At 38.8% G+C, this 22,316-nt stretch overlaps 3 protein-coding genes across 4 annotated transcripts; 2 read left to right on the top strand and 1 right to left on the bottom strand.

Moving 5' to 3' along the window:
* The first annotated feature begins 289 nt into the window (after positions 1-289).
* On the top strand, positions 290-10,864 carry LOC121765158 (actin-related protein 4-like). Of its 2 annotated transcripts, none has more exons than XM_042161198.1 (20): positions 290-467; positions 566-657; positions 1,077-1,223; positions 1,301-1,374; positions 1,553-1,633; positions 2,041-2,101; positions 2,217-2,266; positions 3,164-3,218; positions 4,040-4,117; positions 4,228-4,281; positions 4,708-4,761; positions 7,209-7,269; positions 7,411-7,462; positions 7,739-7,805; positions 8,292-8,354; positions 8,427-8,489; positions 9,161-9,223; positions 9,555-9,619; positions 10,411-10,479; positions 10,578-10,864. In XM_042161198.1, exons 1-20 carry the CDS (start codon positions 455-457, stop codon positions 10,621-10,623), a joined length of 1,308 nt encoding a protein of 435 aa, XP_042017132.1. In that variant the 5' UTR covers positions 290-454; the 3' UTR covers positions 10,624-10,864. The 2 variants fall into 2 exon arrangements, with proteins under 2 accessions (XP_042017132.1, XP_042017131.1); XM_042161197.1 differs by having other exon boundaries at positions 7,739-7,826.
* Positions 10,865-12,351: 1,487 nt separating this feature from the next.
* LOC121765159 (transcription factor TCP11-like) lies at positions 12,352-13,089 on the top strand. The gene has a single exon (XM_042161199.1). It carries the CDS (start codon positions 12,452-12,454, stop codon positions 12,974-12,976), a length of 525 nt encoding a protein of 174 aa, XP_042017133.1. The 5' UTR covers positions 12,352-12,451; the 3' UTR covers positions 12,977-13,089.
* A 214-nt stretch (positions 13,090-13,303) lies between these two features.
* LOC121764376 (serine/threonine-protein kinase PCRK1-like) lies at positions 13,304-13,892 on the bottom strand. Its single transcript, XM_042160411.1, has one exon. The coding sequence runs from the start codon at positions 13,890-13,892 to the stop codon at positions 13,389-13,391; it is 504 nt and encodes a 167-aa protein (XP_042016345.1). The 3' UTR covers positions 13,304-13,388.
* Between the last annotated feature and the right edge of the window lie 8,424 nt (positions 13,893-22,316).

Genomic DNA, 22,316 nt, shown 5'->3' with positions numbered 1-22,316 from the left:
CAAAAAATCAAATTTCTAACAACTAGTACAACGCTCACTCGCAGGGTTGCGAGTTGTCGTCACCTCCCAACCACAGCGTGCCACGGGGGCGACGCGTTCTCTCGGTCTCGACCTCACCCCCCTATGAGTCCCTGCGCGATGGTACACCGACAACGAGGTCTCATTCCCGACTCACCTCAGTGAAACGAGACCCGAGTCAAAATGGTTCGCCTATTGTAAGTGCTCTAAAACTCGATAAACAAGATTAAATTTTTTTTTTTATGTGCGGTAATTAAATGATGGAAAGAAAACCCCACAGCCGTAACTCCAGTCCTCTGTATAGTCTCTCTTCCGGGAGTAGAGAAGAGGTGTAAGCAAAGTGAACGGTAATTCCCTTTTTAAACCCTAATTCGCGCGCTCACATCTCCTACCATCGAAATCGAACCGCCTCTTTCCAAATCCTTGTCTTATCATCATGTATGGTGGAGGTGCGTACCATGCTTGACTCTTCTCTCAATTTACTTTACAATATTGAATTGTTTTCTGGTTTACTAGGTAATTTACATTTTTTTGGTATTTAATTCAGATGAAGTATCGGCAATAGTCGTAGACTTGGGTTCCCATACCTGCAAAGCTGGTTATGCCGGCGAAGATGCGCCGAAAGCTGTCTTCCCATCTGTGAGAGCCAACTCAACCCTTTCTGTTGCTGTCTCTTTATGATTCATCTTTTGATTTGTTCTCTTTTAGATTTTTTTTTTGTTTCTAGTACAATGTGACTGTAGTTAGTTGCCAGAGAGTGAGTGTTGCTATTTCGGGTTCCAAATTTAGAGCTTATCATGCATTTGCAGCAGCAGCAGCAGCTTAAAGTTTAATAAGTTAAAATTATTGGTCAGGATATAATGGGGGTGTAATGCTTATAGTTTAATCAGTTATTTTTTCAAGTTTGTAGCAAAATGAGATATTTGGAGGGATCACATGAGAGTGATCACACATGATGAGTAGGAGTAACTTGTTACCCCTAATTCAGCGTAGGGCTGTTCATCTTTACCTTGACAATCGGTTAATCATGGATTAAAACAAATTATGTGTCTAATCAGGTTGTCGGGTCAATTGATGAAATGGAAACTGATGATGCTGATAATGCAAACAAGAACTCAGGATCTGCCCAAGAGTCTAAATCAAAGAGCAAGAGCAAATTTTTTGTAGGATCACAAGACTTGGGGTTTCGCAGGGATCACATGGAGGTTCGAAATTTCCATACATTGTTCTAAGCTATAGCTGCTCAATAGTCTTGTTGACCGTAGTGGAAAGTTAATTTCAGGTATTATCACCTATGAAGGATGGAGTAGTCGTTGACTGGGATATGGTTGAAGGCATATGGGACCATGCTTTGAGGTAGCTGAACTGCTAACTTTAAACTTCCCACCTCAATGTCGTTAGGCCTTCTTGTAAACAAGTGGAGGATTGTTTACTATCTCAAGCAGACTTTTTCCCCTTTTCAAGATATTTCATGTCTTCTATGTTCTTAGTATTGCACATTAATTTATCACAATTTACGTGATGTTTGTCACAGGAAATGCCTGTTGATTGATCCAAAGGAACATCCAATGCTCTTTGCTGAGTCATGTTCTAATTCTCAACAGCAGAGGGAAAAGTGAGTTGAATGTCATGGTATATATGCACAATTTTGGCGGCAACCATGCAGGGAAAATTTATATCTCCAAATGAGGAGAAGTTAATTACTATAAATTATTTAGAGTATAACAGTGAAGATTGTCTTTTTAAGTAGGTTCTTATAAAATTGCAACTAATTATTACTATCTTTTAACGTTTCTTGAAATAATTCATGTCAGTCTATTGCATAGTATGCAGATTGCTGCAATTTACTTCCAATTGTCGTTCCATAAATGAGAAATGAGAACCATGTTAACTGATAGGTTGTGATGTACTATATCCTTTTTGCTCTAAGGTTACATAAAGATTGTGATTGGTGTATCGTGGCTTGTACCTTGTAGAGATTTCTGGTTGTTTTTAAGCTGATTAAGTTTACTTGTCTAACAGGACTGCTGAGATTATGTTTGAAAAATATCAAGTTCCTGCACTATTTTTGGCCAAAAATGCTGTGAGCCCCTATTTCTGATCTCATTAATAATTGGAAGCAGTGCCCTGTTTGTTCTTTTTATTTCAGGGCCTTTTATTTTGTCATTTACTAATTGTAGGTTGTTTGTTTATTCCAGGTTCTTACTTCTTTTGCATCAGGACGTGCCACCTCTTTAGTTGTTGACTGGTAGGGGGACTAGGGGGACTAGGGGCTTATATACTGTGCCATCACAATACTTCTTATGCTCTAAACTTAAGTTTTACATGAATTTCAACTATCCATTTATGACACTCAACATTTTCTTTTCTGTACCTAAAACTCTTTCACTTGCCTTCACATGTGTTGGAATTTGGGAATGAAAAAGTTTCCCTTGCTATGGGAGTGTAAGATAATTACTCTTCTTACTCATATGATATCTCTTCATCCAACAAACAGCAACTTTTTTCAGTTTTTGTGCATTATGAGGTTAAAAGTTTTAAAAATGTGATATCATCTTACTGTACATCCAAATCGTATAATGATCCTAAGTCAGTTTACATTCTTTTCGTTTTATATTTTTGTGAATTGGGACCTTAAGTTGATGTAGTGCTCCTTTTCTTCCCCCAACAATCTGATGAAGTTTGTGAAATGTGTTTCTCTATTCCCATTATCACATGTTTGGCTAGTCACTGTTATTTAATTTGTGAATTGGTCAACCGACCAGGTCTTGTTGCTATGAGTATGTGATATACTTTAGGTTATTGGTTTTGAAAATTTGTATTTATCTTGCAAAAACATCTTCTTTACATTGCTGCACAACCCTCAAAATGACAGATTGGCCAAAACAGCAATTCATTACCAAATATATGGCAAATTGACAATTTCTAAAGAATTTCCTGAAACATAAAATTTTGCAAAGGTAGAATTGTTTGGCCATTAAACCTTTCTCTTATGATATTTGATAACTCTGTAAGCTATAACACAATCAAGAATAGGAAGTCTAGTACTCCCTTGTAATGCTTTCCTTTTGCGCATGTTTTTTTTATCTGACTGTTGATAATGAATACTTATTAGCTAAATTAGTTCATTGGATTCTTGATTCAGTGGTGGAGGATCAACTACTGTGGTTCCAGTACATGATGGTTATGTTCTTCAGAAGGTACTCATGGTTTAATGTGGAAATTTGTTTTGAGATATTTTCAGTCCATCCACACGTATAGATATAATGTTATTAGTATTTACTTCCAATGTTCCACATAAGTGCATGCCCTTCTTTCTCTTTGCAAGATATCCTATCAACTTTTTACAGTACATTTCGTACTATATGAGTATATGGTTACTTCTCTTCTCATGCTAGATACTCTAGTGTATGTTGGTGTTTTAGTTCAGCCTGTTTTTCTGGTGTCTTTCTTTCTGTCCCTATTCCCTGTTCTGCTTCTTCTAAAATTTAGTCTCGTAGAAAAAAAACAAAAAGAAAGTAGTGTGTAACACTATTATCCTTGATTTTTACCTGTTTATTAATGTTTGGAAAAATCGTTCTTTGTTCCTGCCATCTAGGATGACACTTTATACGGTAAGGCATATAAGCATGCTGAAAGGGCATTTACTAAGCCTGATTTTCTGGTATAATATCTTAGATATAATTTTGATGTCTTTTTAAAAAATCAAATAACATAGATGTTCTTTTCTGCCAAAAGCTATCAATGATTAATTGCCCAAGTATTATATTTAAATTTAAAGGAGACCTGCATTAATCTATTCATCACGCCATGGCTTGATGTGGAGTAGCTTTTTTCTGGAAAGCCATCATGCATCTATTTTTTTGTGATGCAAATATTGAAGGTAGAGATTCTCTGATTGGCTAATGTCATGCCCTGTTCCATTCATACCATTGTCAAAATCATGATTCAAATAATAAAAGATAACCTATTCTTTCAATTTCCCATCTTAATTACTGTTTAAATTTTTCTGTTAATGTAGGCCGTATCAACATCGCCTATCGGAGGTGATTTCCTTAGCGATTGCTTGTTAAAAAGCCTGGAAAGCAAAGGACTTTCTGTGAGTTCATAATTTTCTCTAGAATTTGTTTTCAGCAAGTTTGAACTTGTATTCTGCATAAGTTTAATCTGGTTTCTCTCATTTCCCCTTGTTTATATCCAAAATTGCAGATAAAGCCTCGCTATGCATTCAAAAGAAAGGAAGTTCGACCCGGAGAGTTTCAGGTCGTTGATCCGTCATTTGATGTTTATGAACCAAGTATTTCATTTATTATATAGAAAATGTGGAACGCCATTTGATCTTAGTGTATGCTTGATTAGCCAGCCTACTTTCTTATGAGTTATAGAAGAATCTATGGTAATCAGTAAAATGTATAGTCTTATCATTGTTTTGCAAATATACTCCTATTTCCATCGGTAAAATTAAATTTTTGTTATGTAGCTGAAAGCATCCCACCTTCTTCTTCTTCTCATGATGATGTATATGAGATCATTTTTTAACTTAATGTTACATATCTAAATACAATATTGACCTCTTCAGGCTGTTAATTCCTGATTTATTTCTTAGCAAATCTAAGATCTACTGCTTGATTGAAATTTGTGTTTTCTTTTCCCTGATAACATCATAACCTTTGTTCTTGGTTACAACAGATTGTGGACCTTGACCTCCCCAATACTACAGAAAGTTACAAACTTTATTCTCAGGTAATTTCATTTGTCAGAATTCATTAGTTGTTGGATCCTATTCTGTGATACAGAAGATATGCATGCTTAGTCAGTGTATTGATACAGAAGATATGCGTACATAGTCAGTGTTAGTTAGGATTTGATTAGATTTTATTTATTAATTTACTTCTTTAATTAGTTAGTTGTTAGCAGATTTGAATTTTGAATTAAGTTGTTGCAAATTTCTCTCATTTTGTAAGTCTATATATTGTGGCTCTTAAGTGGTGAAAACCATCTTGGAGAGATCAGTTATTGGACGAGTTTTTCTTGTAGGCCTCCTTCGTGAGGATTAGGCCACTGCGGAGGATTTCCCTTTCTTGTTTTGCTATTCAGTTTCTTTCAATAAAGCCAAGAGTTCAATTCCCAAAGGTTCTTGTTATTTCATTGTGTCAATTTACCAAACAGTTGGTGTGTGAGTACGCTGTGTGTCAATTCGGCGAGCATATCTCGTGCTCGCATAGGATCGGCGGCCTTAACTCCTAACAATTGGTGCGGTGAACGATGGTCAACTCTAGGGGAGATTCACGCCTAGACGGTTTGGAGAAGGCTACCAAAGAACTCAACGCCCAGCTCCAGCAGACGGACAAAAGGGTCTCGGCATTGGAGTCGAAACTCGACGCCTTGATAGTAGAACTGCGTGCGGGTTTCGCAACCCTCAATCACAGGTCCAAAATACCACCAGAGGACGACGCGTCCTCTGAAAATCGGGAATCTAATTTGGTGTCAGCAGGCAACAAATCAACGTCGCCAATGCCAACTTTTGATGGATATGAGCCTCTCGCGTGGCTCGCGCGGGCAAACCAATATTTCCTCATCAACAAAACATCATCGGATAGACGTGTCGACACTGCCATGCTCGCCATAGACGGACCAACCAAGCCTTGGAAGCAATTGTTCGTTCGTCGCTGCCCCTCCTTATCGTGGGACAAGTTTGTTCAAGAGCTCTTGCAACGTTTTGGTGATACCATCACATCAGAAAGCTGCGTCGCTGGCAATTCCTCCAAGTACAGTAGTAAAGATCCTTTTTCTACTGTCTATGTTGCCAAAAACCAGCCAAAAATGCCACCCAGAACCAGCAATAATTCTGCAGCTATCCTACCCACCGTGACAGCACCATTGCTGTCCTCTAGCCCGTCTACAACAGCCCTTCCGGAGATACCACCTATTACCCCGTCAACAATCCACCCTGATATCGATACCAAAGCGGACAATAGAACACCCCTACCCTTGGTAGTACCACAGCCTATTCATATTTTGCCTCTGCCATCTCCTACCAATCCGCCTACACCAACAGTGGTGACCACACCTCTGTGGTTCTTGAGTGCTGATATTTCAATGTTTCAGCCCTTCTTCCCTTTGCTGCGACGTACAGTTCCTGCAGCTGCTGCCGAGGGTAGGGGTGTTTTATTGTCCGCTTTGGTATCGATAGCAGGGTGGATTGTTGACGGGGTAATAGGTGGTATCTCCGGCTGGGCTGTTGTAGACAGGCTAGAGGACAGCAATGGTGCTGTCATGGTGGGTAGGATAGCTGCAGAATTATTGCAGGTTCTGGGTGGCATTTTTGGCTGGTTTTTGGCAACATAGACAGTAGAAAAAGGATCTTTACTACTGTACTTGGAGGAATTGCCAGCGACGCAGCTTTCTGATGTGATGGTATCACCAAAACGTTGCAAGAGCTCTTGAACAAACTTGTCCCACGATAAGGAGGGGCAGCGACGAACGAGCAATTGCTTCCAAGGCTTGGCTGGTCGTCTATGGCGAGCATGGCAGCGTCGACACGTCTATCCGATGATGTTTTGTTGATGAGGAAATATTGGTTTGCCCGCGAGAGGCTCATATCCATCAAAAGTTGACATTGGCGACGTTGATTTGTTGCCGGCTGACACCGAATTAGATTCCTGATTTTCTGAGGACGCGTCGTCCTCCGGTGGTATTTTGGACCTGTGATTGAGGGTCGCGAAACCCGCACGCAGTTCTACTATCAAGGCGTCGAGTTTCGACTCCAATGCCGAGACCCTTTTGTCCGTCTGCTGGAACTGGGCGTTGAGTTCTTCGGTAGCCTTCTCCAAACCGTCTAGGCGTGAATCTCCCCTAGAGTTGACCATCGTTCACCGCACCAATTGTTAGGAGTTAAGGCCGCCGATCCTACGAGAAAAACTCGTCCAATAACTGATCTCTCCAAGATGGTTTTCACCACTTAAGAGCCACAATATATAGACTTACAAAATGAGAGAAATCTGCAACAACTTAATTCAAAATTCAAATCTGCTAACAACTAACTAATTAAAGAAGTAAATTAATAAATAAAATCTAATCAAATCCTAACCAACACTGATTACGTATGCATATCTTCTGTAACAATACACTGACTAAGCATGCATATCTTCTGAATCATTCTGTTACTTAGACTTCCTTCTTTCTTGCAGCGGGTGATTGTTAGTGATATTAAAGAATGCGTGTGTCGAGCACCAGACACTCCATATGATGGTTTGTACACTGTATAGACAACTTAAAGTCATCAATTAATTCCACTGACAGTGTTTTGATGTAGAATTCTATCTTTCATTTGTTTTATTCTCCAGCTAATGCTATTGACCTATATATGCTAACTTTGTTTCCTCTGGTTAGATACATCATACTCCAATATTCCAATGACACCTTATGAGCTTCCTGATGGACAGTAAGTTGTTTATTGCCAAGTGTTCCTTTTCTTTATCAATATTTCTATAGTATCTTTGATACATCCAAAGTTTGTTCAACTTTTGTGACTGATATCTGTTTGCCCCAGTATTTACCCTTTTCGAAGGTGTACCCAGTTGAACCCAAGTTAACTTTAATACAACTGTGTATATATATCCGCTGGGCCAGCTAGACATTACTTGTCATTGACCATCATTAGCATTTATCCAAGTACGATCTTTATAATATGATCTCTTTTTTTATTGTACTGGTGTAGAACAATTGAGATCGGTGCTGACAGATTCAAGATTCCTGATATATTGTTTAATCCATCTTTAGCTCTGGTGCGCGTCATTTCTGATCAAGTTCAGTACTATTTTTCTTTGATTCGTCATGTGCTATTTCATAATGCTATTGCTATTGTTAGAGTCTGTATGTGTATGACTTCCAATATCAATGATAAAATGAAATTATGCATAATTTCATTCCTTTATTGATGTTGGAAGTCAATAGAGACTCGATGGTTAGTGCCTAGTTTTGTTTGGAATTTGTCTATGAACTTTTTGACTGATTTAAACCACTTCATTTATATATATTCTTAATTTGCATCTCAAAGTGCATAAGAACCTATTGTTCATTGTGTTCTGCGACCTTTTTTTTATCTAGATACTTTTGATGGATTTATGTTAGTGAAGATCATTTTTGGTGGCATGTGAGAGATATCCTCTTGGCCAGTTTGGATATCTGCCCATGCTCAAGTCTCAACATTATATTGGTTTAAATTAAAGTCATAATAAGCTAATTTATCCACAATTTGATCTCCATCACAGACTATACCTGGCATGGAAAATTCTATAGAGATAACTTCATATGCCCATGGCCTGCCACAAATGGTGAGTAGATTACATTCAAGTAGGCTCTGTTCTTAGCTGATTTTATGGTTACACTTTGTTCAATCTCTCCAGGTTGTTGAGAGCATAAGCAAGTGTGATGTTGACATCCGAAGAGAACTTTATAGCAGCATATTGGTAAGATGACTACTACATCATAAGTTTACCAAACAAGCATTCGTTCTCCCATTAGCATATTCTGTCACGTGTCTTATTCATCCCAGCCAAGGGATTCATGGGGATGAAGGATGATATCCTGTCCGTATGTTGAAAACTATATGATTGTTCCAGGAGGTTATGCAGTCAGTATGTGAACTAATCAACTTAGTTATTAGGTTACACCAGTCATTTCAGTGATCTGATAAGGAATTGTTTTTGAAATATCTTTTGCTTGTATGTTGGTTTTTTTTTTTTTTTTTTTTTTATGTTGGTTTGTACTTTGTACCTCCCTTTTTAGCAATTTTTTTGAATAAAGTCACCATAGTTCTTTAAAATTGAATAAGTTTATGGATATTACCTAGATCATCCATGTGGTAACTTCAACACAAATTTGTTTTTTCTAGAAATATAATGAATGGAGTTGTCACAATGTCACCATATTTCTTAAACTTCACATCTTTCTACTTTATAGCGGTTGTCCTCTGAAATGTCTTACTATATAAATTGAATAACATGCTGAAAACATTTTGTAACAATCATTACTAATTAACATGTATCAACAAATACCATTCGTCCGTGTTTGCATTATTAGATCTCATGGTACTTAACGTTTTTGAGTTCTTATACCATGTTGCTTGTCTATTTTACAGCTTTCTGGTGGAACGGCATCAATGCAGCAGCTGAAAGAACGTCTTGAGAAAGATCTACTGGAGGTTGTCCATTATGTTACATTCTTATTGGGATGAAAAATATCAATATTCATGTAATTTTGTCTTGTTCTAGCCTGTCTTGTCAAAAAGAAAAATGGGGAAGGGAGTGAGAAATATAGCAAAATAAGATTTGGGAAGATATCCATTCCATCGTGACTAAGATTACAATTTTTTGCTAAACCATTTCTACATTTCAGATTGATATTTGGTGAAATTGCCAGATTGGAGATGTTTGAGTAGTCCTTGCATGTTTCTTAATTATGGGGTCATATAAGTGCATTTGCTTATTGTTATTGATTATCCACATCCTGACAATAACTGATATTGTTCCTAGGAATCTCCTCAAGCAGCTAGGGTGAAAGTTCTAGCAAGTGGAAACGCAACTGAAAGGAGATTCAGGTTAGATTTATTTGCTTATTTAATATCTAATTGGTTTTGAATGTATCCCCGTACTTATGGATTTATGCATGATCCAGGAGTTCAGCGATCTTTGTTGGAAATAAGAATCAAATATTTTGCGTTATTTTCAATTTATAAATTTTATTGGGTTTTTGGTGAGTAGGATAAACCTCAAGGGTAGCTCTTATAGTTTCACAGGAAATTGAGTAGGATAAACCTTGCTGATTGCTCACCTCAACTCAAACGAGTATGAGATCCAATGAAAGCAAAAAAAAAAATCTAAATAGAATAACTCATTGAAAGTGAGAAACAGCATTTCTGAATAGTGAACAAATATCTGAATTTGGAACAAACAAATATGAATGAATCCATGGTTATCTTCAAATCAGATTATCATACACAAGTACCAACAGTGAAATTTAGAAAATTGACAAGATGTCAGAGTGATATCTATTTGAGGTATATGTCAGAGTGAAACGAATAAGAAGCAAAATTATGTTCTTTAACTTGGTAATGCCAAGGACATAAACCAATATTCATGCACAAACGAAGTATCGTGGTCTCCAATGTTTCATGTGAGAAATATAGTTCTCTATTTATACACCTATAAACCACAATCCTGTTATATGTTCAACTGTTCCGAAGTAGGAAGGCTAGATGATACCTGTTGTAGTGATGAATTATTGACATACCATTGAACTGAAGACATGATTTCTTGGCAATAGACAGTTTAGTTGAATGACTGCATATATAAACAAGCCGGCACCATTTACTGACTATTGTGGTTACAGTGTTTGGATAGGAGGCAGTATATTGGCATCACTTGGTTCCTTTCAGCAGATGTGGTTCTCCAAATCTGAGTAAGCTCTCACTCTTCACTAACACCACAAACTTCATGCTTCATATTATTTCTATTGTTGGTCTAATGTCAACTGCCCTGCCTCCTCTCCAATGACAGGTTTGAAGAGCATGGAGCTTCATATATTCAACGGAAATGCCCTTGAATATGCAATGCTTTTGGCATATTCAGTCATTGTTTCTTAATTAATTAGCACTTGACTGGATCCAAGTTCTGCATTATTTGCTAGTACTTTTTGCTACAAGAATAGTACCCCTATGTAACACCGGGAGATTTGTATGTATGTATCCGAGTTTCTGCAACATTCGTCTTTCGCAACTCACGGTTCGTTGTGGAGATGTGTATGACCTTGCAATTCATGTTTATTTGAAGTTTATGTTTGAGTAGCGTTTGAATTTTTCCCTTTATTTTTTTTATTAGGAGTATTTTTAATTTAAACTAAAGCAATATAGATTGGAATTTTAGAAAAAGCTAGTATAAAATTATACTGAAATTTGATTAGAAGATCCTCCGAATGTAAAAAGTATTAATGTCATTTGAGTTTGTGTTTTGTTCTCTTGTTTTACCATATCTTAATTTTGTACGTGACATTTAATATCGATAATGAATCATCCCAAGAACAACAGAACAAATGAGATTGGATGGGTTGCAGAGTCCTACTGAAATTTAATTTCTTGAAAATTGAGAATTTCAACTGATTGATCACTGATTTTTTTGTATTTGTCACTATCGTAGGTGAAACACAATATTGGAAAAGACAAAGGAGTAGGTGGCAAATCTGCAACATTTTATTCTCCATTTTCAGGTTGAATTGACGTTGTATAATTCATGAATTACTGTCGACATTCATACTAGTAATTGTTTCCTGACAGTTAATTTAGTTTGATACATTTACAAGTAGATTATTTATGGATAATTATAACTGTATCGAGTGGTTAAAATTTGATTGAGGCATTCATTATGCATATGACCATGAAACAATCAATCAGTAAATGCAATTCCTCTCACTAGAATTTCTAAAATAATTGATGTGTGTAAATTATTTGTATTTTTCGTGTATATTCATCATACTACAAAAAAAACAAATTCATATATAAATGCTTATGTATTGATTATCTTAAGGGCCGGCCGATAAAGTATACCGCACCGAGAACGTCATACCGCATATTATATTGAAAATTTCGGTATGACAAAATATCATACCGATACCATACTGAATTTTCAGTATGGTTAATTTTTTTATAGCGTTACTTTACTGTTATCGCGGTATACCACACTTTACAATATACCGAAATACGGTATGGTATATCGTAATACCGTTATACCAAAAAAAAATCTAATTTAAATCCAAAATATTTAAAAGTAGGGTTTTGGAGGATTTTTTTCTCTTTAATTCTATTTTGTATATAAATATATTAATAATACTATGATGTAGTAGGAAGTATAATATCTCAATATATACCGGTTTTCGGTATGGAGGACCGAGGATGTACCGAATATATAGTATATACCGAAAATTTAGTATGTTACAATATATCGTGGTATAAGAAAATTGATACCGTTATCAGACCAAAATTTAAATTGTGGTATACCAAAAATTAATATTTTTAATATTTTTCGATACACTGAGTGCCGTATTTCGATACTTTTCCCCATCCTTAGATGATCTGAGTAATGACAAGCGATAGCCATCAAATTAACGTTGTACATGTTTCACACTTTGATTCACAATCGAATAAAAATAGCTGAATTAATTGATTTCTTGGTTGACGTAAACCGCATGACGAGTCATTGTAAATATTTTTTTTCACTTTTCACCCGTCAATATTCTTTTATGAGTAGGACCCACGGCCCGGCCCCACAAACCCGTTGCGAGGCCTGGCCCGTTTTCTATTATAAAAGGTGGAGTCAATTTCCTTCCACAGTCTCAGTCTCCACCGCCCATCGCCGTCGTCTAAAACCCTAAAAATAAAATGTCCTCCTCAGATATGATCCTCACCAAATTCTCCGGCGAAGACGACGCTTACCACCTCGCATCCCCTCCTCCCGCCGACAATTCGACGAAGAGAGGCGGCGCCGTCGCCCGGACCTCGCTGAAGGACCGCCACACGAAGGTCAACGGGCGCGGCCGCCGCGTCAGGATCCCAGCGCTGAGCGCGGCGCGCATTTTCCAGCTGACGCGCGAGCTCGGCCACCGCTCCGACGGCGAGACGATCGAGTGGCTCCTCCGCCACGCCGAGCCGTCGATCATCGCCGCCACCGGCACCGGCACCGTGCCCGCGGAGTCCGTCTCCAGCTCCTCCCGCGCCCTCCCCCCGTCCCGCCCCTCCGCCACCCTCCAGACGCCGCTCCACCAGGTCACCCTCGCCGCGCAGCCATCGCCGGCTCCGGCCATGGCGTTGGAGTTCCCGATGCACGGCTTCCGCCACATGCCGTTCATGGCATTGCTGCTGCAGCCCTCCGACGACGTCCACGGCTTGGCCGGAGATACTCACTAGATTTTGTACAATCAGTTTCAATTTATCCACCTAGTTGAGATCTAAGTAATTAAATTAACACATCCTATAATTAATTACTACTATGTTTTTATCAGTCTCCTTTATTTCCAAAATAATGTTGCCCAGAAATATGAAAACAGTAGTGTTTTAGCAGCTGTGACACTAAAAAAATGGAAAATGAAATGCATGATCATATATTAAAATGAAAATTTGCTTTTAATTATTTACTACCACACAATGATTGATGTTTCAGTTGAAGAGTGTGGGACCAGCTCAGGTGAAACTTGATATGGCTATTCAGGATAGAATCCAATCAGAGGACCACAATTTAGGCAAAAATATTATAGATTTAATTTAAAAATATATATTAGCCAGATCTTGACAGTCTTACTCAAATTTAGTGAGTGTTTGATTAAGTGTTGACTAGCTTCCGTGTGCGAGGACGGGTGGGACGAGCAACGGTCCCGGTACGGTCCCTTACCCTTCTTGTTGGCTCATTACGCTTGAAAGGTGGTGCAACACGGCCCGAGCCTGAGCCTGAGCCTGAGCATGCATCGACGACTTCATTGACCATTACGGCCAGCTCGCTCATCTTGGGCCTTGTTTTGGCAGCACGGACCAAGCAGCGATTAGCGACTATCGATAGCTTCATAGCTGATTTAAGGATGTGATTTCCTTCAGCTTTGAGCCTTGGATCCAATATCTGCTCGAATTTCCTTGCATCCGATAGGTGTGGCTTTATCCACTCCAATAGCTTCTGCTCCTTTTTTGGGCGGTTCCGTTCCAACGGCCGCCTCCCTGTGATGAGCTCGTATAGGAACACACCGTAGCTCCACACGTCGCTCATTGATGTCAGATGCCCGGTTCTCACGTATTCAGGTGCCGCGTACCCATAGTTCCCACCACCTAGTAACATTTCAATTAAACAATAAATTCTCTATTAAGATCATGATTGAAGAAGCTAAGTTGTTGATCATACAGCGGTGGAGACGTGCGTTCGTCCTTCTTGGGGGCCCAGCCGGGCTAATCCGAAGTCCGACAGCTTAGCGTTTCCACTGCTCGTCTAGGAGGATGTTCGATGACTTGAAGTCCCTGAAGATGATCTGAGCATTGCAGAGACCAAAAATATAAGCCTAATGCAATATTTCAGTAGAGAAACAGAAATTGACCTGAAAATCCATTTCCTCGTGCAAGTAGGCGAGGCCACGAGCAGCATCTAGGGCAACCCTCAGCCTCGTAGCCCAGGGGAGGGAGTCGGTGGATCTTGATAGATGGTCAAACACGCTTCCATTAGGCATATACTCGTACATGAGAAGTCGTTGGATTCCCCTCTCATCATCCTCCGCGCAGTATCCAATCAGTTTCACCAGATTCGGATGGTCAACAACGCCAAGAAGGTCGACCTCCGTGATCCACTCTTTGTGACCCCTGCAGTGGTGGAATCATTTTTTCGTATTATAGGAAATGAATCAAGAAGCTCGTGCAAGTGCAACAGTCGTTGTAGTCGAGAAAGAGTAAGATTCTCCAGAAAAAAGGAATCATTTGCATATTATATTACAGCTTACTATTTCCTATATTTTATATCATCACATGTATCCTCAGTCATCTGCAGAAATTGTATTTTTGACATGTGAACATATCTAGTGCAGATGAAACCATCCATTTTAATTTCGTCTCGACCTCCTACACTTATAATCACCACATACACCCGTAAAAACAGATCTAGTGCTATGAAGTAAATTACTAGATTCTCGGATATTATAGGCATTGTAATCTTGTGACTTGTGAGAGATGTATTTAGGTGAAATTGAGCCAAAACAAGTCCTCTTGGTCAATAGAGGAGCTCGAAACAGCATATAACGTCACAAACACGAGTAAGACACTCTAAAATCGTAATTAACCATCAATTGTCAAAGATGAAGAAAGAAATGTCTGAAAGAGAAACATGGAATGGCACCTGTTGTCCTTGTTTACCAAGTTGGTTTTATAGCCCACGGCAATCTTCTTATCCGGATCTTCCGAGCTCTTGATAAAACCCTTAAAAACACATCCGAATCCACCCTCCCAAGCTTAGCACTATTACTAAAATTCCTCGTTATTTGCTTCAGCTCCAAGAGGGTAAAAACCTTGAGATTACTCGGTCTCTTTGGCAAATTTGGGGGCCGGTTTAGTCCTCTCGACTGAAGACCAGATTGTCTCGTCTCAACTGAGGTACGTACCGAGCAGGCTTTTCGGGGTCTTTGGCTCTTCCTCTTCCTCTCCAACCGAATAAATGGAAACACCACCTCATTGCCACCTAAATCAATACTGTACATCAGTGTAGTTGCAGTTATGTAGAAATAAACACATATACATTGAATCAAATCTGAAATTAATCAAGATAATCAAATAGCACCAACAATTTTCTGAATTCAGTAGATTTTCATACGCATTATAATAGAAAAACAGCAATCATTCAATCCCACTAAGATAGACCTAATTTACAGCAATTTGATCTCATTTGTTTTTTATTTACATATCACAAACATAAGAATACATAAAAATACCTAGTAATAATAATATTTATGGAATTCAGTTTATTCTAAACAGAGGATCTCTGTATCTAAAGCAGATCAAAGGGAACATAATCGGAAACAAGCTTCCATAATTTACAAGGCGAAAGGGCAACCAATTTATGATAGCTGAATAATGATTAAAATCGACAAGAATTGAAGAAACCCAAATCAAAATCTCAATTTGAAATGTAGCAAGAATGCGCACCTCTTTTGTTTGTTGCAGAAATTAGACGATGGGGCGGAGAAAATTGAAGTATTGAAGGGGAGGAGAAAGACTGTTGGAAGAAATAAATCCTACGCGTTGACTGCATGACTAGAAGAGAGAAGACAAGCTACGAACCTAAATGAATTTGATTGTGTTTGGACATGTGTAGCGACACACACAGAATCTAGTTCTGTACGGAGGGATAATTTCATGTTCTCTATTGCTATTAGCTATTAGTCTGTTATTACCACTTTTCAGAGAAAAAAAGTTTTTTTTAATTTTTTTTAACGAGGAAATTGAGGGAATACAATAATACTAGTACTATCTCCATTCTTCATCATATAATTGATAAAATACAAAAGAAAATAAAGTAAGAGAAATAAATAAAAAAAACAGTGTAAATAATATTAGTGGATTGTGAGTCATTAAAATTGAAAATTTCTATTTTTAATGAACGAATCAAAATAGAAATAGTTTCTAATTTTAAGGGACTAATTTAATACTATTAACACTATAATTCATAATCAAGATTGACTATCATTCACTGAGTAAAAATATAAAAGACCGAAATATAAAATATAAAAGGCCAAATTCAAGAAAATATATAAGTTTCATTAGAAACATTATTGTATGAATAAAATTGTCCAATATCTATACTCCCCCGTCTAAGAAAAATATCCTATTTGCAGACGTCGCATTTAATGAAAAATGATAAAGTAAGAGAGATAAAGAGAAAAAATATAGATAAAGTAAGAGAAGAAAAGAGAAAAGAGAAAATAATAGGAGAGAGAAAGAGGGAAAAAGTGAATAAAGTCTTGAGATAAAATTTCAGTTTGTGATATGAAATTTATTTTTGGTAAACACCAATGAGACTCTGTTTTATGTACATGCGAAATATTAATATGTGATAACTAAGACTAATTCACGACTATAATTTGCATTATTATAAATCCAAAATAGTTAAGGATTGTTGACCATTATCAGTCGCACCATTATAAAATTTGAAAAACATTTTATCATAACACTAGATTTACTCCATCATATCATAACATTAGATTTATACTCCTACAACTCATATAATGACACATATTCCTTTTAAATTTTGTTTTGTACATCGCGTATCAAAGTAAGATAAATTTATGAATAGTTTAATAAAATCCTAGTTACATATTTTAAAAATTGAATAAAAAATTGTAATGCGCTAATATCTTTGTCCATTGTCATAACGGTGAAATATATTTATTAATTTAATGTTATGATGATACTTTCTCGATCTCTAAAAAGTAATTTTCCAATTGAAAATAGTTAATTGTAATGCTATCAGATACGCGACTCAATCTTGTTATCACAACGAGATCGATTCCGGAACAAGAGAACGAATACTTGATATGAAAATGAATAAGCAAAAAACAATTCTTGGAGAGTCATGGAAATCTTGTGTTTTATTTGTGTGGAAGATTACAAAACTCTTGGATGAAAAAACTTCTCTTTTCTTTTTCCACAAGCTCGGCTCTATTTAACTAACACTTATCTAACAACTAGTTCAAAACCTAACGGCTTTCATTTAAAGCTAACTAACTAGTCGCAATCCGACGACGTGCATCAGTTAATAACACTGTCAACTCCGAACTCGTTTTAAAGTTCGGGCCAACACCGAGCACCAACACCGAACTCGTTTAAGTTCGGCCAACACCGAAGCACCAACACCGAGCACTGAGCACCGAGCTCAACACCGAACATTGAGCTCGGTTAATCCCTGAGCACGACTACAAACTCGACCAATCACCGAGCATGATTGCAGTTCGTCAGATCACCGAACAGCATATCGGTCCCTAATCGCCGAAACAGTATATTGGTCCCTAATCGCCGAACAGTATATTGGTAACCGAACTGAACTGATTGTGCAGTTTTGCCCCCAATCCTCATAACAATCTCCACCTTGGGACATAACTGGACAATCCATAGATTTCATCCATCTTCCACAATCACTCCAGCTGAATCAGATTCACCAAATCCATGCAATACTTCAACTTAAGTCCGGGCAAACACACCTTTGTTAGCATATCAGCTGCATTGTGCTCAGTAGCTACCTTTTCAATCTTCACTGAGCCCATTTCAACTTCATCCCTCACAAAATGAAGCTTAACATCCACATGCTTGCTCCTCTCATGGAATGTCTGATGTTTTGACAACATATGGCACTATTTGAATCACATAATACAGTCACAGCTCCTTGATCAACTCCAAAATCCGAGCAGATTCCTTTCAGCCACATGCTCTCCTTTACGGCCTCAGCCATGGAAATATATTCTGCCTCAGTTGTTGAGAGTGCCACCACAGATTGCAAACTCGACTTCCAACTTACAGCAGCTCCATACATGCAGAAAACACATAGCCGGATTGGGACTTCCTTGTGTCAATGTTAGTAGCAAAATCAGAATCACAATATCCCAATAGAGGCTGTGCATCAAAATTCTTACTTCCATCAAACAGTATGCCATAATCCTGAGTACCATTCAGATACTTAGTATCCATTTTAAAGGCATGCCAATGCTCCATACCTGGATCTGCCATGTATCTGCTCACACACTTATGGCTTGGCTGATGTCTGGCCCTTGTACACACCATGGGTACATGATGCTTCCCACTATGTTTGCATATGGGATTTATCCATCTCTCTTCTCTGACTATAGCATCTTTAGGGGCACTGATTTACACTGAGCTTAAACTGCTGGCTCAGGGGCCACTCAACTGGTGTGCTTTTATCCATCTGAAATTTCTTGATCACATTCCTGATGTAATCTTTTCTGAGTTAGCCATATCCTTTTCTTGTCTCTATCCCTTATGATCTCCATTCAAGGATCTTCTTTGCATCTCCAAGATCCTTCATATCAAATTCAGATTTCAGATCACCTTCACTAACTCCACCTCTTCCTTATGCTCTGCAGAGATACATGCCTATCATTCTTACATACAATAGTAGATATGCCACAGCAACTCCACCTCTCTTCTCTTGATGAAGACACAATGATCATACAAAGACTTCTCAAAACCGATCTTATGGCATGAACTCATTGAACCGAGATACCACTGTCTTGAACTTTGTTTTAGACCAACAAGCTTCTTTTCAGCAAACACACCTTCCTTCATTTCCTGGTTGGACAAAAACCAGGAGGCTGCCTCCATGGAAATTTTCTGCTTCGAGATCCTCTCCATGAAGAAAGGCTGTTTTGACATCGAGTTGTGCAATTCCCAATTTCTCTGAGCAACAATGGCAAGTAGAATCCTGATGGAGCTATGCTTTACCACAGGGGAGAATATTTCATTATAATCTACTCCCTCCTTTTGTGTAAAGCCTTTGGCCACCAACCTGGCTTAAATCTGATTTGATTGTTGTTGAAGGCCTCAATTTTCTTCTTAAAAATCCATTTACAACCAACTGTTTTCTGATCAGTTGGCCTCAACACCAAAATCCATGTGTGATTTTTGTACAAGCTATCAATCTCCTCCTGCATGGCCAATAGCCACTGATCCTTCTCCGGACTCCTTATTGCTTCCTTGTAATTTGAAGGCTCATGATAGTCCATCTCCTCAGCTATGGCCAGTGCATAGTGCATCATATCAAAATCCTGAAATCTGGAAGGGAGCTTGATCCTTCTTCTGGTTCTGTCTCTTGCAACCAGTCTCTGTGGAGTCTTGATGTTACTTTCATGTTCAGAGGATCCACCAACACTGGTTTCTTGTGAATTTCTCACAGTATCTGGTGGACTTCTTACAGCATCAGATGAGGATTCCCTCTGACCCTCCACCTCAAACTCAACAGTCTGAACTTGCTTCATGAAGAAAGGCATTTCAGATTCCCTGAAAATAACATCCCTACTGATGATAACCTTCTTATTCCCTTCCTCACAGCACCATAATCTGTAACCTTTAACTCCAACCTGATAGCCTATCATCACACATCTGAGAGCCCTTGGTTCCAGCTTTCCTTGTTTGATGTGAGCATATGCTCTACACCCAAATGGTCTTAATTTTGAATAGTCTCCATAAGATCCATACCATCTACTATCCGGAGTCTGATTTTCAATGGCAGCAGAGGGGCATTTGTTGATTAAAACAACAGCTGTGGAGGCTGCTTCTGCCCAAAATGGTTTTGACATTCCAGATGCTATCAACATGCATCTTACCCTTTCAAGAATGGTTCTATTTATTCTCTCGGCGACCCCATTTTGTTGTGGGTTGTGAGGCACCGTTCTATGCCTTTTAATTCCTTTTCTCTTGCAAAACTCATCAAACTCATGGGACAAAAATTCCAGCCCATTGTCAGTTCTTAGGCATCTCAAAGGCTTCCCCTTTTCTAGCTCAACTGCAGTACACCACTCCTGAAATTTCTTGAAGGTCTCTGACTTTTCTTTCATGATCATTATCCAAACCTTTCTTGAAAAATCATCAACAAATGATAAGAAATACCTGCCTCCTCCAATGCTATTTACTGGTGCAGGGCCCCATATGTCACTGTGAACATATTGGAGAGGTTGTGTTGAGTTATGTTTGCCCACTCCATATGGCAGCTTCTTGTTTTTGCCAAGAATGCATTCTTCACACGATCCAATGGCTCTTTGTATCTCTGAATCAGCCATCTGAATAATGCCTTGCTTTACCAGCTGCATCAGCCCAGTGTCCCCCACATGGCCCAGCCTAGCATGCCAATTGATGGTCTTTTGTGTGTTGTTAGCTGTTCCAGCAACTGCCTCAGCTTTCAGATAATAGAGCACATTGTTTCTGACAGCCTTCATGATCATTTGGCCATCCTTTTTGACAAGCATCTCTCCACCAAAGAGAGTCAATTCGTAGCCATTCTTCTCAAGAAGACCCAAGGATATAAGATTCCTTTTAATGGATGGGATGTATCTTACATCAGTGAGAGTTCTGAAAATTCCATTGTCCATCCTCAAACATATGCTCCCAACACCCCTTACATCACACACATGGTCATCTCCCAGCAACACCGAGCCTTCAGATTCCTTTAAATCTTGGAACCAGTCGAGATTGGAGGACATATGGAAACTGCAGCCTGAGTCCATGATCCATAGCCTTGATAATGGGCTATCCTCCACCACATTGAGAGCTCTTGCCTCTTCAATTTCCTCAGTGATAGCTGCTGTACCATCTCCTTTGTGATTTTCAGATTGCTTTTTCTTCCAAGCAAAACAATTTTGCTTGATGTGTCCTGGTTTCTTACACCAGAAGCAGCTTCTAGATTCCTTTTGATCTCCTTCCTTAGATGATCTTGGCTTCCACTTGTCAGATGGGGGTTTCTTGAATTTGAATTGTTTCTTTGAAGTTGCCTTCACATTGAGGCTTTCAGCAGCTTGATCGATTGGCTTGCTGACACATTTCTGCATTGCCTTCAGCTTTAATGCAGAAAATACCTCCTCCAAAGTCACTTTCGAATCCCTTCCAAGAAGTATTGAGTCTTTGAATTGCTCAAAACTCTGAGGCAGAGCATTCAATAACATCAAAGCTTTATCCTCATCTTTCATGGGATCATCCACACCCTCAAGATCATCTATATACTTTCGAAAATCTTCCAGCTGATCCGCCAGATTCTTGGAGTCAGAAAATCTAAAGTTGAACAATCTTTGCTTGAGATGCAACCTATTGGAGATTGACTTCTCCATATATATTTTCTCCAATTTCTCCCACACTCCCGCGGCATCATCCTCTTTCTGAACCTCCCTCAAGACTCTATCGCTGAGGCACAAGACAATCGAGCTATACGCCTTGTATTCCAGTTCTTGACATTTCGCCGCATCCATCCCTTGAATCTCTTTCTTGTCCGTCTTGGATTTCACATAATCCCAGACGCCTTGCTGCATCAGAACAGCTCTCATCTTCAATCTCCACAGGCCGAAATCATTTTCGCCGGTGAATTTCTCAACGTCGAACTTTGCGGTAGACATTGTTGAATTCGTCGTCCTTCTTCGATTCCCACAGACGGCGCCAATTTGTAATGCTATCAGATACGCGACTCAATCTTGTTATCACAACGAGATCGATTCCGGAACAAGAAAACGAATACTTGATATGAAAATGAATAAGCAAAAAACAATTCTTGGAGAGTCAATGGAAATCTTGTGTTTTATTTGTGTGGAAGATTACAAAACTCTTGGATGAAAAAATTCTCTTTTCTTTTTCCCAGCGGCTCTCTATTTAACTAACACTTATCTAACAACTAGTTCAAACCTAACGGCTTTCATTTAAAGCTAACTAACTAGTCGCATCCGACGACGTGCATCAGTTAATAACAACTGTCAACTCCGAACTCGTTTAAGTTCGGCCAACACCGAGCACCAACACCGACTCGTTTAAGTTCGGCCAACACCGAGCACCAACCGAGCACTGAGCACCGAGCTCAAACACCGAACATTGAGCTCGGTTAATCCCTGAGCACGACTACAAACTCGACCAATCACCGAGCATGATTGCAGTTCGTCAGATCACCGAACAGCATATCGGTCCCTAATCGCCGAACAGTATATTGGTCCCTAATCGCCGAACAGTATATTGGTAACCGAAC

Source organism: Salvia splendens, chromosome 14 (assembly GCF_004379255.2).
Source record: "Salvia splendens isolate huo1 chromosome 14, SspV2, whole genome shotgun sequence".
NCBI classification, from domain to species: domain Eukaryota; kingdom Viridiplantae; phylum Streptophyta; class Magnoliopsida; order Lamiales; family Lamiaceae; genus Salvia; species Salvia splendens.
This window is presented reverse-complemented; position numbering and strand designations above follow the sequence as displayed.